General features: G+C 40.1%; 1 protein-coding gene across 1 annotated transcript in view; it reads left to right on the plus strand.

The window, feature by feature from the left end:
* RAB40A (RAB40A, member RAS oncogene family) overlaps positions 1 to 13,954 on the plus strand; it is a 29,293-nt gene extending 15,339 nt beyond the window's left edge. Inside the window, exon 3 of the mRNA XM_007992401.3 lies at positions 12,867 to 13,954. Coding sequence (XP_007990592.3) covers positions 12,867 to 13,775 — 909 coding nt within the window. The 3' untranslated portion in view covers positions 13,776 to 13,954. The remainder of the gene's footprint in view (positions 1 to 12,866) is intronic.
* Positions 13,955 to 15,552: the final 1,598 nt, after the last annotated feature.

The raw sequence follows: 15,552 nt of genomic DNA on the forward strand, positions 1-15,552 counted from the left end.
CTCAATTGTTCCTCTCACTTCAGCCTCCCAAGTAGCTGGGATTTGCAGTGTATCTTGAATGTGAAGTATCTTCCCATTGTCCAGGCATAATTTCCCACTTTTATTCATGCGATTACACATCTATGTCTGTAAGTCTGGAACTAATCTGGGCAATCTTGGTGAAAAAAAGTCAGTGATTGCCAGGAGTTGGTTTTTATGTGTCCAATCTACTATCCAAATCCCTTGGTTAGTTTAGGTATGCATCCCATTTAGAACTTGATATGATTTGGTATTACATGTGATTGGCATGTGTATATTTTCCTTTCTGCTCAATATTTTTAATTGTATGAGCAAGGTACTTCATACGTGTGTTGATTACTCCTGGGGCCCAGGGCCGAGTGAGACTGTGACTCTACTTTTGCCCTGAATCCTGCTGTGTTAGGATTCTCTCCTCTGGAAGCTGTGGTGCTGAGCCTTAGTGGTTTCATGCAGTCCCTCCCCTTTCCCTCCCCTGTGGCACTGCTTGGCCAACTAGGTGGGTAAAAAGAGGAGTCTGCTGTCAATTCAAGGGACTTTATTTGTGCTACTGCAGAAAGAAGCATGTTATGAAACCACTTTCATCTCATGACCTTCCCTAAAATCTTGAAAAGTAGAAATGTCATCTGGCTGTTGAATGTAAGGTTCATCTGAGAGACGTGCTTGCCCTTCCCCCGGGTGTCTATAATTTCTCTAAACCTGCCCAACTGGGGATGTCATGTGGATAGATTCATACTTTAATTCTAGGACCACCCTAGTACCTAATTGTCTTGGCTTAGACATGTTATCATTCCTAACGTTGAGCAACTTTCCTATGAAAAGGGCAGGGGTATTTTGTTTTTATTGTTTTTCTCGCTTCCAAAACCAAGACACCTTTCTTATAGACAAAAACGGAAAATGCCTGAAAGGAATACAATCTTTTAAAAATCTTAAAATTTTATTATGCATGGATAAGCACTGTCAACACTTGAATGTTTTTTCAGAAATTATATTATGCAAATGTAACTATATATTTAAGAATAGAAATAAAATAGTATCCTGCTTTTAGCTTTGTAAACTGCTTTTTAATGACATATATTGTGAAGGTCAACCCACACTAACAAAATCTACGTTATAATAAAAAATGGCAGTAGAAACAGTACTAGTCAATCTGGGTATGAAATGATAGAAATGGTTAATATTTATTGTGATTTTTCTCAGTTCCTGACACTGCTGTAATTCTAAACCCATACTTCATTTAATCCTCACCACCATTTATAAAGAGGAGCAGTTGTTTCCAACTTTAAACATAAGAGAACTGGGGTACAACAAGGGCAGGGCTAGCAAGTTGTGAGGCTGAGATTTGAACACAGGCTCTGTGGTTCCTGAGTAAATTTATCTAACCAGCATGTGCTACTCCTGCTCATTAGATCTCCAGCCTTACTGTTGATCAGGGCACAGCAAAACAAAACAAAACAAAACAAAAAAACAAACAAACAAAAGAAAAGCTAACCAAAACTAAGGCTTTGTATTAGTTTCCTATGACTGCTGTACATAGTACCAAACACTTGTGGCTTAAAACAACAGAAATTTAGTCTCTCACAGTTCTGGATGCAACACTTTTGAAACACCCAAGAATGTCAATAACCTTCTGTCTACAAAACATGGAACTCAAGGAATATCAGTCTGAAGTCCAGGTGTCGATGGGGCCTTGCTCCTTTTGAGTCTGTGAGAAGAATCTTTTCTTTCCTGTTCCTAGTATCTGGTGATGGCCATAGATCCTTGATATTGCTTGCTTGCAGGGACATCACTCCAGTCTCTTCCTCTGTCACCACATGTTGCTCTCCCTGTGTGTCTCTGTCTTTAGTGGCATTTTCATTATCTTATATGACCACAAGTCATATTGGATTAGAGCTCACCCTAATAGTCTTATCTTAACTTGATTACATCTGCAAAGACTCTTTTTTTATATTATTACTATACTTTAAGTTCTTGGGTACATGTACAGAACATGCAGATTCGTTACATATACACGTGCCATGGTGGTTTGCTGCACCCATCAACCCATCATGTACATTAGGTATTTCTCCCAATGATATCCCTCCCCTAGCACCCCCCCCCCCCGCCCCTGATAGGCCCTGGTGTGTGATGTTCCCCTCCCTGTGTCCATGTGTTCTCATTGTTCAGCTCCCACTTATGAATGAGAACATGCAGTGTTTGGTTTTCTGTTCTTGTGTTAGTTTGCTGAGAATGATGGTTTCCAGCTTTATCCATGTCCCTGCAAACGACATGAACTCTTTATTTATTTATTTATTTATTTATTTATTTATTTTTGAGACGGAGTCTCGCTCTGTCACCCAGGCTGGAGTGCAGTGGTGCAATCTCAGCTCACTGCAAGTTCCGCCTCCTGGGTTCATGCCATTCTCCTGCCTCAGCCTCCCAAGTAGCTGAGACTACAGGCGCCCACCACCACGCCCGGCTAATTTTTTTTTTGTATTTTTTTTAGTAGAGACGGGGTTTCACTGTGTTAGCCAGGATAGTCTCGATCTCCTGACCTCGTGATCCACCCACCTCAGCCTCCCAAAGTGCTGGGATTACAGCCATGAGCCACCGTGCCTGGCCAAACTCATCCTTTTTTATGGCTGCATAGTATTCCATGGTGTATATGTGCCACATTTTCTTTATCCAGACTATCACTGATGGACATTTGGGTTTGTTCCAAGTCTTTGCTATTGTGGATAGTGCCGCAGTAAACATATGTGTGCATGTCAAAGACTCTATTTTAAAATAAGGTCACATTCACAGGTATCTGGGGTTAGTACATCAATGTATCTTTTGGGGGAACAAAATGCAACCAAACAATAATACCTTGATTTTTCCCAGTGAACTAGGCAAAAATTAAAGTATTGATAATTATCAGTGTGAGTGGGAATTTGGGGAAAATATACCCTGTTATAATGTAGATGAGGTTCCCACAAAATCTTCTCTCCCTTTCTGAGTCTCAGGAACATTCCTCATTCTAAATATCAGTGTCTTTCCTGTGCTTAGGGCTGAGAATGCTTAAGTTTCACCACCATTTTATTATTTTGTAAAATTGTAAAAGCAGTAGCTATTTATTATAGTTAAAAATAGATAGCATAGGAGAGGAAATAAATAACATTAATCCCAAACAGAACACTCAAAGCCAAGCCCTGGTAATGAGTTTATCTGTATAAATTCTTTTAGAAGTTTCCTTATTCAGGTATTTATATATTTAAGCAGAACTACATGCATTTATATATTTATTCATGAAAGATAAAGTTTCATTCTACTTACTTTCATCCTATTTACTTTTGTAACCTGCTTGTCTAACAAACAATATACATGAAAGGTTGTGAGTAAATATCAGGCTGCACCATAGGGATAACAGAGATACTAATGGCCCATAAAGATAGAGAAAAAGAAATAAAAATGGCTAAAATATGTTATGATCCGAGTGATTTTTAGATATTGAGTCATTTGGTGCTTATAGTTCCCTCACAAAGTAGATACTGTGGCTAATCTCCATTTCATAGATGAAAAACTGAGGGACAGAGAGAATAAGGACTTTGCCTGAGACCACACAGTTAGGGAGTGGGACAATTGGATTTATGTCCAGTACATCATGCTCTGGAGTCTGAGAAACTGTGAAATCTCTGTTGTTAGGTGAAAGATGCAACTGCACAAGCAAGGATATTTTAGGAGCTCATTAAAAGGAGTATTTCGGCCAGGCATCCCAGCATTTTGGGAGGTTGAGGTGGGCGGATAAGGAGGTCAGGAGTTTGAGACCAGCCTGACCAACATGGTGAAACCCTGTCTCTGCTAAAAATACAAAAATTAACCAGGCGTGGTGGCGCATGCCTGTAATCCTAGCTACTCAGGAGGCTGAGGCAGGAGAATCGCTTGAACCCAGGAAGGCAGTGAGCTGAGATTGTGCCACTGCACTCCAGCCTGGGCGACAGAGCAAGACTCCATCTAAAAAAAAAAAAAGAAATATTTCGTATGTTAATACATTTATACAAAAAAAACTGCTCATGATGAAAAAAACTGGTCATAATGAAAACAGGTGGAATGTGACCTTGGAGAGCATCTTCATTGCAATTCTGGGGACAGAAACCATAGTGCAGTGGGATAAGGAGTCAGTGGGAAGTGAAGAATGTTAACAGAAAATGCGGAAAACTCTTTTTGGTTCTTGACTTTGAAGGGGAAAAGAGAGAAGAAGGGAAGGAAGGAGGGAAGGGAAGGAGGAAGGGAGAGGAAGAGGGGGATGGACAGGGAGAGGGAGAGGGGAGGAGAGGGGAGGGAAGGAAAGGGGAGAGGAGAAAGAATGGAGGGGATAGGGGAGAGGGGAGGGGCAAGAAGAGATAGACAGAGAGAGAGAGAGAGAGATCCTGTGACTGATTGGGTGATGAGGGATCCAAAGAGATTTTTTTAAAACTTCAATTCCTTGAAATTTTCAGCAAGTTTAAAAGTTGATGTGAAGAAGCCATCTCATCTCAGATTTAACCTATGAAGTTGCCCATATATTCATTTCCCTTCTTGCTCTCTTATTTCCAGTTTAGAGTTAATGAGATACCTCCAATGAACTAGTATGTTTTTCAAGCTCAATACATATTTAGTTATTACCTAATAACAGAATGGATAATTGTGTGTTACAGAAATGCTAGTAATTCCTGGATTTTTGTCTCTCAGGAAGGCAGCAAGTCGCTGAAATTTTGATGTGATGTGGCTGAATTATGCATGATCTGAGAACCCTGCACAGGTGACTGCAGGATATGTTCAGAATATTCATATCTATATCTATATATCTACACACACACACACACACACAAAGCAGTGCTAGAGCACTCATTAGACAATCACTGCCCCTTGTGTCCCTGATGCGATCTGTCATGGAGCTCACCAGGTGAGTTCACAAACACGCCTGTCTTACCACCATGGGGAAGTGGATTTGGGTCTCCTCACAGGCATGATATTGAACAGTATTTATGAATTATGAAACACTAAAGAATGTGGAGAGCATTCTGTTTCTAAAACTTTGAACTGAAGGCATATTCGAGAGATTTGCTTCTTTTATCTGGATGTCTGTGTTCTCGTCTGGAGAAGCAATGAGAAATGATTTTTCATAATGACTACCTAAGCGCTGAGGCTCAGCCAGCCCCTACTGCTGTGTTCCAACATTTAAAGGACCATTGAAGTCCCACTTCATGTCATATTCTCTGGGAGGGTTGTCTTATTAACCCCTCATACAGCTCTGTAAGGATGGTATGGTCAGTCCCATTTCACAGATGACCAACCTCAGGCTTTCAGAGCCTAAGTCACCTCCCCAGGTAAGTGGCAGGATTGGAATGAGGTTCCATCCTTCACCCTCCCTAGGGGACCCTGAGCACCTCCCTTTTAGAAGATGGGCTTCCAGGGCTTGAGAAATGGCCAGATTCCACTCCCCTGCTATTGTGGCCCCACAGGTCCTCACTCCATAACTCCTCTGGGTGATGTGGAAGACAGAGGAGGTGAAATCCTACGCTTTGTGCCAAGAGACCTGGGTGTAGACCTAGTGTGTAAAAACCCCACTAAGGGCTGTATTAAAAACAAGGGAGAAAACATTTGTAAACTACATCTCAGATATTGGGTTAGTATCCCTGATTTGTGAAACATACTTGGTAACAAAACAATTGGCAATGATTTCAACAGAAAATTCAAATAAGTATATACATAAACAATAAACATTTAAAAAATACAAAAACCTGTAGACCTGAGTGTGCACTATTCTACGGACAACAGACCCCTTGGGGTCAAGGGGTGGGAGTTGGGCCAGTGAGAGGTGCACTTTAAATTTGATTTTTGGTGAGTGGGCTCAGGCAGAAGCTCAGGTGTTGGCCTTGGGACAGGCAAGCTGGAGAGAAGGAAAGTAACATGCCCTGAACTACTGTAAGCAAATGCACTTTGTATTTCGTCTGCTTTTACCCTAACAACATTTAACCAGTCATTCTGATAATTATTCAAATCAGGAAACTAAGCTTAAGGAGAGTTTATGTAATTCAGAGAGAAAACTTTTTAATCTCCTGATCAGCAGCTAACTTTGGAATTACTTAAGGTTTTCTTTTCGGTGGTTATTTTCATTTTGTCTTGATGCCTCCAGAACTCTGAGTGCTCTAATCTCCTTCAACGCTGGCAGTATCTGCTCCACAGGTGGTTTTTAATGTTTTTTTCTTTTAAAATATGACCTCTATAATGTTTAGGTCCCATTAATAAAATTTAAAACACTTTCCAAAGGAAAAAAAAACACTAAAGACTGTATTAAAACAAAGGAGAAAACATTTGTAAACTACATCTCAGATACTGGGTTAGTAGCCATGATTTGTGAAACATACTTGGTAACAAAACAATTGGCAATGATTTCAACAGAAAATTTAAATCAGTATATACATGAATAATAAACATTTAAAAATACAAAAACCTGCAGCCATAAAAAGGAATGAGATTATGTCCTTTGCAGGAACATGGATGAAGCTGGAAGCCATCATCCTAGCAAACTAACACAGGAACATCCAAACACCACATATTCTCACTCATAAGTGGGAGCTGAACACTGAGAACACATGGACAGAGAGAGGAACATCACACACCAGGGCTTGTTGTGGGTGGGGGTAAGGGGAGGGAACTTAGAGGATGGGTCAATAGGTGCAGCAAACCACCATGGCACACGTATATCTATGTAACAAACCTGCACGTTCTGCACATGTATCCCATTTTTTTAGAAGAAATAAAATAAATACAAAAACCACAAGAACTAACAAGACGCAAATGATTTTAAATCCTGAGAATTTATAATGACAAGATGCAAAAAATGAGGACTATGATTGTACTTTTGGAGAAGACTGTGTGTGAAGGTGAATGTGTTGATGTGCACCTCATCTACAGGGGCACTTCTGGAGAATGTGCACTATTCTAGGGACAACAGACCCCTCGGGGTAAGGGGGTGGGAGTTGGGCCAGTGAGAGGTGCAGTTTAAATTGGACTTGTGAATATACTCTTATATAGTTTTTGAAGTTTCATATTTGAGAATAAAAGTATTTTAGTGAATATTTGAATGCACAGTTTTAAAAAATTTAACTGGCAAGTAAAGAATTGGCAATGATCTATTCATTTGTCGTAAAATATGTTGGATTATGTTTTAATTAGATCTGTTTGGATTTAAATTTTATGCCCCAAGGACTTAAAACATATATATATATTTAAAAAGCATGTCAGTTTTTTAAAACCTTTGTTGAAAAGGACAAAGTTCAAACATTTTATTACAAACTAAGATTAAAATATAAAGCTATTATAATTAATAATGAACACTGGAAACTCAGAAGGGGGAGGTGGGAGTAAGGGAGGGAAGGGAGTAAGGGATGAAAAATCACCTACTGGGTACAATGTAAACTATTTTGGGTGAAGGGTACACTGAAAGTCCAACTTCACCACTGTACAATTGATCCTTATAACCAAAACCACTTGTACTCCTGAAGCTATTCAAAGAAAAAAAATTAAAAATTGAGATCTAAAAAAACAAGCTATTGTAATTAAGAGAATGTAGAATTGGTGTAAGGATAGAAAAAAACAGGCCAATGGACTTAATAGAGTCAAGAAATAGACCCAATCCATATGTGGTCATTTTCACTTATGACACAGGTGACAGTGCAGTGAAGGGAGAAGGATGATATTTTACGTATGCTAGCTGAATTAGATACGTACAAAAATTGATTTCAGGTAGATTGTCAGTCTAAATGCAAAAGTAAAAGAATAACCTATAACAATGTAGGAAAATATTTTTATGTAGTTGGGGTGGCAAATATTTCTTAATCACTAGACAAAAAACTGTTAATCCCAAAGGAAAAAAAATAATAAATTGAGCTACATTATAATTAAAGACTCTGTCTTTCAAAACATACTCCTAAGAAAGAAAATATTGAAATACAGAGTGAAAGATTTTATATATACAGTGATTTGATTTTTTGGAAACAAGGAGAAAAGTAGAAAATGAGCAAAAGAAGTAAACAGGCACTTTACAATATAAGAATCCCATACAACAACTGCATGTATAAAAAGGTGCTTAACATTTTTAGTTTTTAGGACAATGCAAATTAAACTTGTCATGAGATACTACAGTAACCCCATGAACTGAAAAAAAAAAGAATAAGGGGCAAGTAGAACCATTATGTACTATTACTGAAAGTAAATTGGTGAAAACACTTTGGGAAATCATTTGGCAATATCTACTAAAGCTAACTATATGCATACCTATGAGCCAGCAATTCCAATCTTTGATATACTCAACAGAATCGTGTACATATATCCACTAAAGACCGCCACAAATCTGTATGTAGTAGTACTATAATATTAGTCAAACTGTGGGCATAACCCAAATATCATCCAACAGATAACTTGTAGTATTCATAAAATGAAATACTCTACCACAATTAGAATGCTCATTTTAATGTTGCCATATGCAAAATCATGGATATATCTCACAAGGATAATATTAAGCAAAAGAAAGCAGAAACAAAAAAGTATAATTTCAGGTATATAAAATATGAAAAGTTCATAAACAGGCAAATCTCTAGTGTTAGAAGTTAGTGTAGTTTACTTTTGGGGGAATAATAACTTGTAAGGTCATAAAGGAAGCTCCTGAAGTGAAGATAATGTTCTATTTCTTTCCCTTTTTTACTAATAAATTCTGCTTTTATTATTAAAAGGAGTTCTTGTAAGCATAAGTGTCTCTTCAATGATATAAAATTTCCCCTTCTTCAAGATTAAATATAAAACATTAATTAAAATATTCAAGGCAATAAAGTTAAATTCTAATGCCTGGCTGGGTGCAGTGGCTCACACCTGGAATCCCAGCACTTTGGGAGGCTGAGGTGGGTGGATCACATGAGGCCAGGAGTTCAAGACCAGCCTGGCCAACATGGTGAAACCCCATCTCTACTAAAAATACAGTAATTAGCCGGGTGTGGTGGCACATGCCTATAATCCCAGGTACTCAGTACGCTGAGGCACGAGAATCGCTTGAACCTGGGAGGTGGAGGTTGCGGTGAGCTGAGATTGCACCACTGCACTCTAGTCTGGATGTCACAGCGAGACTCTGTCCAAAAAAAAAAGAAAAAAATTCTGATGCCTTTCTGTAGTCAATGAAATGGACCTGAAAGAAAGAGCCATAGTGAATTTTAAAAATGTACCCAAACTTTGAAAAAATGTTGCTGTTTTTCAAAAAATAAGTTAGTTGAGATGTTTCTTCATTATAGGAGGCAGAATGTTCTTCTCTTTTAAATTTCAGTTTTTATTTTAGATACAGGGGGTACACGTGCAGGTTTGTTACATAGGTATATTGTGGGATGCTAAGGTTTGGGATATGAATGATCTTATCACCTAGGTAGTGAGCATAGTACCCAATAGTTTTTCAACCCTTGCCCCAACTCTCCCCACTCCTCCAGTAGTCCCCAGGGCTTGTTGTTGCTATCTTTATGTCCATGAGTCCCCAATGTTTAGTTTCCACTTATAAGTGAGAACATGTGGTATTTGGTTTTCTGTTCCTGTGTTAATTCACTTAGGACAATGGCCTCCAGATGCATCTATGTTGCTACAAGGGACATGATTTTTTTTTTTTTTTTTATGGCTGTGATAAAATACTTTTGAACAGATTGTCAAAGGTACTGTATATATGTTTATTACTTTGAAAAAGCATTCATTGTATTTTATTTTATGGTGAAAACAGAAAATAAAAGAATTTAATCGACAGGGTATTTGCGTGTGTGTGTGTGTGTGTGCACATTTGTGTGTGTGTCTAGGTCTAGCTGTATCACTTCAAATACACACTCACAGATGCAGTTTTATCTTTAATTCAGACAGGGGCTGGAACCAATCTCAGTTTCATATATGCCAGAACATGACTGATACACGGAGATTGCTATCGTTAGGTGAATAATTCCAGAAAACTCTGGCTGATATCTTTGTAGCTCACCTCCAATATCCCTCTCCCTTTCCCTGGGCCCCTTGTCTGAGACTTTCAAAGCTGTGATCTGGGTTCTGGTCATCAGGAGGCATCACAGCTATCTCCATTTTTTTTTTTTTTAAATGAGGACATTTTGCAAAGAGTGACAAACTATGATGCCAGTTCTGTTTGAAAAATATATGTGTATTAAAGCTGGTCCATTGGCTGTGGACTCCAAATCTACATGGCATTCACTGATTTATCTCTTCCCTCCTCAGTATACGTTGTCCCGTGCACACTACAGAGAGGTCCCTCACAGAGAGTGGGGCATTTAGCCTCCATTGCCCCTGTGTAGGCTTCCCAGACCTCCTCCCATTCCCTTTCAGTCCTCCCTTCTCTAGGATCCTATGGACACAGTTGCCCAGACCCTGCTCCTGTGACCTCTATCCTCTCTGTCACCTTTCTTCAGCCCTGTAAGTGCTACTTGGTGTTTCATGCCCTGGAGCATATGTTTTTATAGTCTTGTTTTACATCTATCTTTTTTTTCTTTCTAACATGGGAAGTGGATTTGGGTCTGCTCAGAGGCATGATGTTGAACAGCTTTTATTAGATTATGAAACATCCAAGAATGTAGAGAACATTCTGTCTCTAAAACTTTGAACTCAAGGCATATCAGAGAGAGATTTGCTTTCTTTATATGGATGTCTGTGTTCTCATTAGTAGAAACAGTGAAAAATGACTTTTCACAATGCCTTCTTAGCCCAGAGGCTCGGCCAGCCCCCACGTCTGTGTCTCAGCATTTAAAGGGCCATTGAAGTCCCACTTCATGCCATATACTCTCAACAGGTTTTCTCATTTGCTCCTTGGGACAGCTCTGTAAGGATGATACAGTCAGTTCTATCTCACAGATAATCAAGCTCAGGCTTTCACAGCCTAAGTCACCTTCCCAGGTAAGTGGCAGGATTGGAATGAGGTTTCATCCCTCACCCTCCCTAAACGACCCCAAGCACCCCCTTTTAGAAGATGGGCTTCCAGGGCTTGAGAAATTGTCAGATTCCACTCCCCTGCTATTGTGGCCCCACGGGTCCCCCACTCCACAACCCCTCTGGGTGATGAGGAAGACAGAGGTGGTGAAATCCTGCACTTTATGCCAAGAGACTGGGTATAGGACCGCATGAGTTGGCTGATCCCTTAAGTGGTGAGTGGGCTCAGGCAGACGCTTAGGTGTTGGCCTTGCGACGGGTGAGCTGAAGAGAAGGAAAGTAACCTGCCCTGAGCTACTTTAAGCAAATACACTCTATATTTCATCTCCTTTATCCTAACGGCTGTTCAAGGTACCAATGATTATGATCATTATTCCAATCAGGGTGCTGTCTTTAAGGGAGTTTATATAAATCAGGGAGACAACTTTATTATCTCCTTATTGTCAGCTAACTCTGGAATTAATCTAAAGGCTTTTTTTTTTTCTCTATTTGCCCTGAAGCCCACAGAGAAATAGAAATGTTTTTCTTATCCTTTATTCACATGTTTGTTCTGTATTGATGAGTATTTAGAATGTTTCTCATTTTTTCCTTTTTAAAAAGATTTCAGCAATGCTATTTCAAATAACCACTTACCTGGCTATTTTGGACATGTGAACATTTTTTCCTCCATTACATGTGTAAACATCTATCCCTTGGGGCTTGATTTCAATAATTTAAACTTCCTTATATGTGTCTGAGCATTCTCATTTCTTTAACCATCTTTGTACCTGTTGTTACAATATTTAAATGTATTTATAACTGATAAGTGTGTTTCCATTTCCTTGATGTATTTGGTCCCTCATCCCGCCCCCATACCCAGACACACACAGAACCACTTTTCACCTTTTCGTTTTTCAAATTTTTAAAAAATTCTTTTTCGCTTTTTTTTCTACATTTAAATTTTGTCAGATGATAGGTGATAAAAGGATATTTAGATGGTTTCATTTGCATTCCTTAATGTATTAGTGAGCTAGAATGCTTTTTCTTGTGATTACTGGCCATTTGCGTTTCTTCACCTGTGAACCATTTACATATTTTGTCAGTTTTGCTGTTTTGTTATAGGAGCTGTACATGTGTTAAACCTAAAACCCTTCACTGATGGATGCATGCATTATTTCAACACATCTTTGTTGGGTGAATATTATTTATGAGACACTCTAGCAAAATCTATGTCCTAGATGTCTCTTCTGAGATCTTGGCTCTTATATTTCTGGGAGATGTCCACCTGCAGCAAGAAAAGTATTAGTGCCCATGCAAACATGCGTGGCTTGTCAAGGATCACATGCACAGGCAGTTCACACTTACTCCTAAACCCTGCATGGCCACAGAGTAAAAAGGATGTGTGGTGCATTATATGAGGAGAGCCCCAGCTCAGGATTGTGATTTCTGTGATCTCTACACTAACAGCAAGATTTTTAAAAATTACATAACATTTCTGAGTTTGCCTTTTCTGATTTGTAAAATGGAAACAATCATAGCTAACAAAGACAGCTGTTCTGAAAGCAAAAGAACAAAATATTTTTAAGTGTCATACACAGCGTAGGGTACATACGGTACTCAACACATCTTAGTCCCTTTCCTATCCCATACCCGTCCTTCCTTTAAAGGAGATTCCTTTGACATAATCCAAAAGGCATGGTTCCATAATGATCATATGAAAATTTTAAGGGAAATGTATAGGTTTCCATGATTAATTAACTGCTGTGTCACTACTCTGTGCTGGGTAAGGAAAAGGAAAACAATCACTGAACCAGTTTCCTGGGTTTGTAAAAGAAATCCATCAAAGCCACCACCTCATTTCGCTTTATTTCATAGACTTCCCCCATCTCATTTTTTATGTTCTATGTTAATTTCTCAAGAAAAACAGGCCCGGCATTACCTCTGCACACAACCCTGTGGGTCTGGCCCAGGCGCGGGGCGGGGCCAGCACGATGAGCGCCCCAGGCAGCCCCGACCAGGCCTACGACTTCCTGCTCAAGTTCCTGCTGGTGGGCGACAGCGACGTGGGCAAGAGTGAGATCCTGGAGAGCCTGCAGGATGGCGCGGCCGAGTCCCCATACAGTCACCTGAGGGGGATCGACTACAAGACGACCACCATCCTGCTGGACGGCCAGCGGGTGAAGCTGAAGCTCTGGGATACGTCGGGGCAGGGAAGATTTTGTACCATATTCCGCTCCTACTCTCGTGGTGCACAAGGAGTGATGCTGGTCTACGACATTGCAAACCGCTGGTCTTTCGAGGGTATGGATCGATGGATTAAGAAGATCGATGAGCATGCCCCTGGTGTCCCTAAAATCCTGGTGGGGAATCGCCTACATCTGGCATTCAAGAGGCAGGTGCCCAGGGAGCAGGCCCAGGCCTATGCTGAGCGCCTGGGCATAACCTTCTTTGAGGTCAGCCCTCTGTGCAATTTCAACATCATAGAGTCTTTCACGGAGCTGGCCAGGATCGTGCTGCTGCGGCACAGGTTGAACTGGCTCGGGAGGCCGAGCAAGGTACTGAGCTTGCAAGACCTCTGCTGCCGCACCATCGTGTCCTGCACACCCGTATACCTGGTGGACAAGCTCCCGCTCCCCAGTGCCTTAAGAAGCCACCTCAAGTCCTTCTCCATGGCTAAGGGCCTGAATGCCAGGATGATGCGAGGCCTCTCCTACTCCCTCACCACCAGCTCCACCCACAAAAGGAGCAGCCTCTGCAAAGTGGAGATCGTCTGCCCACCCCAGAGCCCACCCAAAAACTGTACCAGAAACAGCTGCAAAATTTCTTAAGGAAGGCACCAAAAGGAAACAAGCTGGAATCGCTCCAGGAAGAACTCTGGTTACACCTGGAAGATGGAAGTCGGAAGTCGCATTCTAGATTCAAGAAATTAGTTTTCAGTTTCTCAAGGGAATCATGCTGCTTGGGAAGGGTATGATGCCTTCTGTCAATAAAAACACATTACGCAGTTTGACTTTGAATTTCTATATGGATGTGCATGAAGCTCTCGTTTTAGACGTGTTTATAAACGGGAAATTAGTACTCTGCTCAACTCTTGGTAACATGAAATTTTGAATGTTACTTATATCATCATCACACTGCAACTTTTTCCTTAAAATTACTGCCTTTGTAAGAATGGTGATATGGCAGTGATGAGTATAAATTCAAGGGAATTTGAGATGCAATGATAGTGAGATAATTTAGTCATTGATACTACAAGACGGGCCTTTTTGTAAACCTCCTTTTAAAGTCAAAGCACCAATTTATAAAACACTGCAGATGCATATAGAGATTATATGTAACAGATCTGTCCAGTTTGTGCATGAAATGGATTTGATAGTTTTTGCTATGTTATTTTACTACATTTGAGGATTCATTCGTGATTTATATGTATGTTTTTCTATAAATCTACTTTTTTTGTACAAGATGTTCTACAAGATATGAAGCTAAGGGAGGAAAACGCCAAAGATATCTCTAGTTATGTTGAACATAGCCAACATGGTTTCAATGGATCAGTAAGAAAAAACCATTTCAGTAAGGAATGAAATAAGTACTTATTTGAGAAAACATTTCTTAACAATAAAAAGGTATATATTTTTCTCTTTTGGTAAAATGAAAAGAAAAAGAAAAATATACATAATGTAACCTCGCAAGATGAGGGTTTGCAGAAAAACATTGCAATAGAACATGGCGGGGCCAGGCCCATTATAAGACTTTAGGTGAGTCATTTCCCCTGTACTGGCCAGTTTTGGTTAACAAATCTCAGATCAATATAGAGGTTAATGAGATGACATCTGGGAAAGCACTTCTGAGACCTTAGATGGGAAGGAAGAAGAACTGATTTCCACGTAGTTACTTTCCAATTTACATTGTGAATATTATAATAATCTATATTGGATGAACTGAGTAAATATAAGTCCTTGCACTCTTGTAACTGAATGACCATTTATTTGTGCATTGTCATAGGGTGATTATAAATAAAGTACCGCAGAAGAGCAGTATCTCTGGCCTCAGGAAGCCTTGGGGACTCACCCTTCCTGAACGCTGGTACTTTTCTATCTCATGAATTTCTCACAACATTCCTGGGAGGTAGAGGATATAATCTCTACACCATCCTGTAGCTGAAGAAACAGTGATGTTTGCAGGTTAAGCAGCCTGGCTGGGAAGCATCCTGCCACTAAGTGGAAAAGCAGAGACCTGCACCCTATATGCCCCCAGGCAGACTGATGCTGAGCTGCACATCACACCATAACCAAGTAAATCTTGCTTTCCTGCTGACCCGGGTCACTAATGAAATCTGTATCTTCAGCTCTGAAGCCAGTCTGCCAGTTCTGTCTCTCTTCTGAAAGACAGAGAGCCTTGTCAGACCTAAGTTTCCTACTCTGTAGACAAGGGAGTGTGTCTGGGCCATTGCTTTAGAAACTGGAGTCTGCAGACAGTTCCTGTGTCAGGAAGAATATGCACTCTCAGAGGGGCAGGGGTCATGCTGAGGATGAATACTTGAAGGAGCAGTCCCCAAACACATGCAGATGGGGGATACATAGAGTCTTTAATAGAAATTACCAAATC

This window comes from Chlorocebus sabaeus, chromosome X (genome assembly GCF_047675955.1).
Source record: "Chlorocebus sabaeus isolate Y175 chromosome X, mChlSab1.0.hap1, whole genome shotgun sequence".
Classification (NCBI taxonomy): Eukaryota; Metazoa; Chordata; class Mammalia; order Primates; family Cercopithecidae; genus Chlorocebus; species Chlorocebus sabaeus.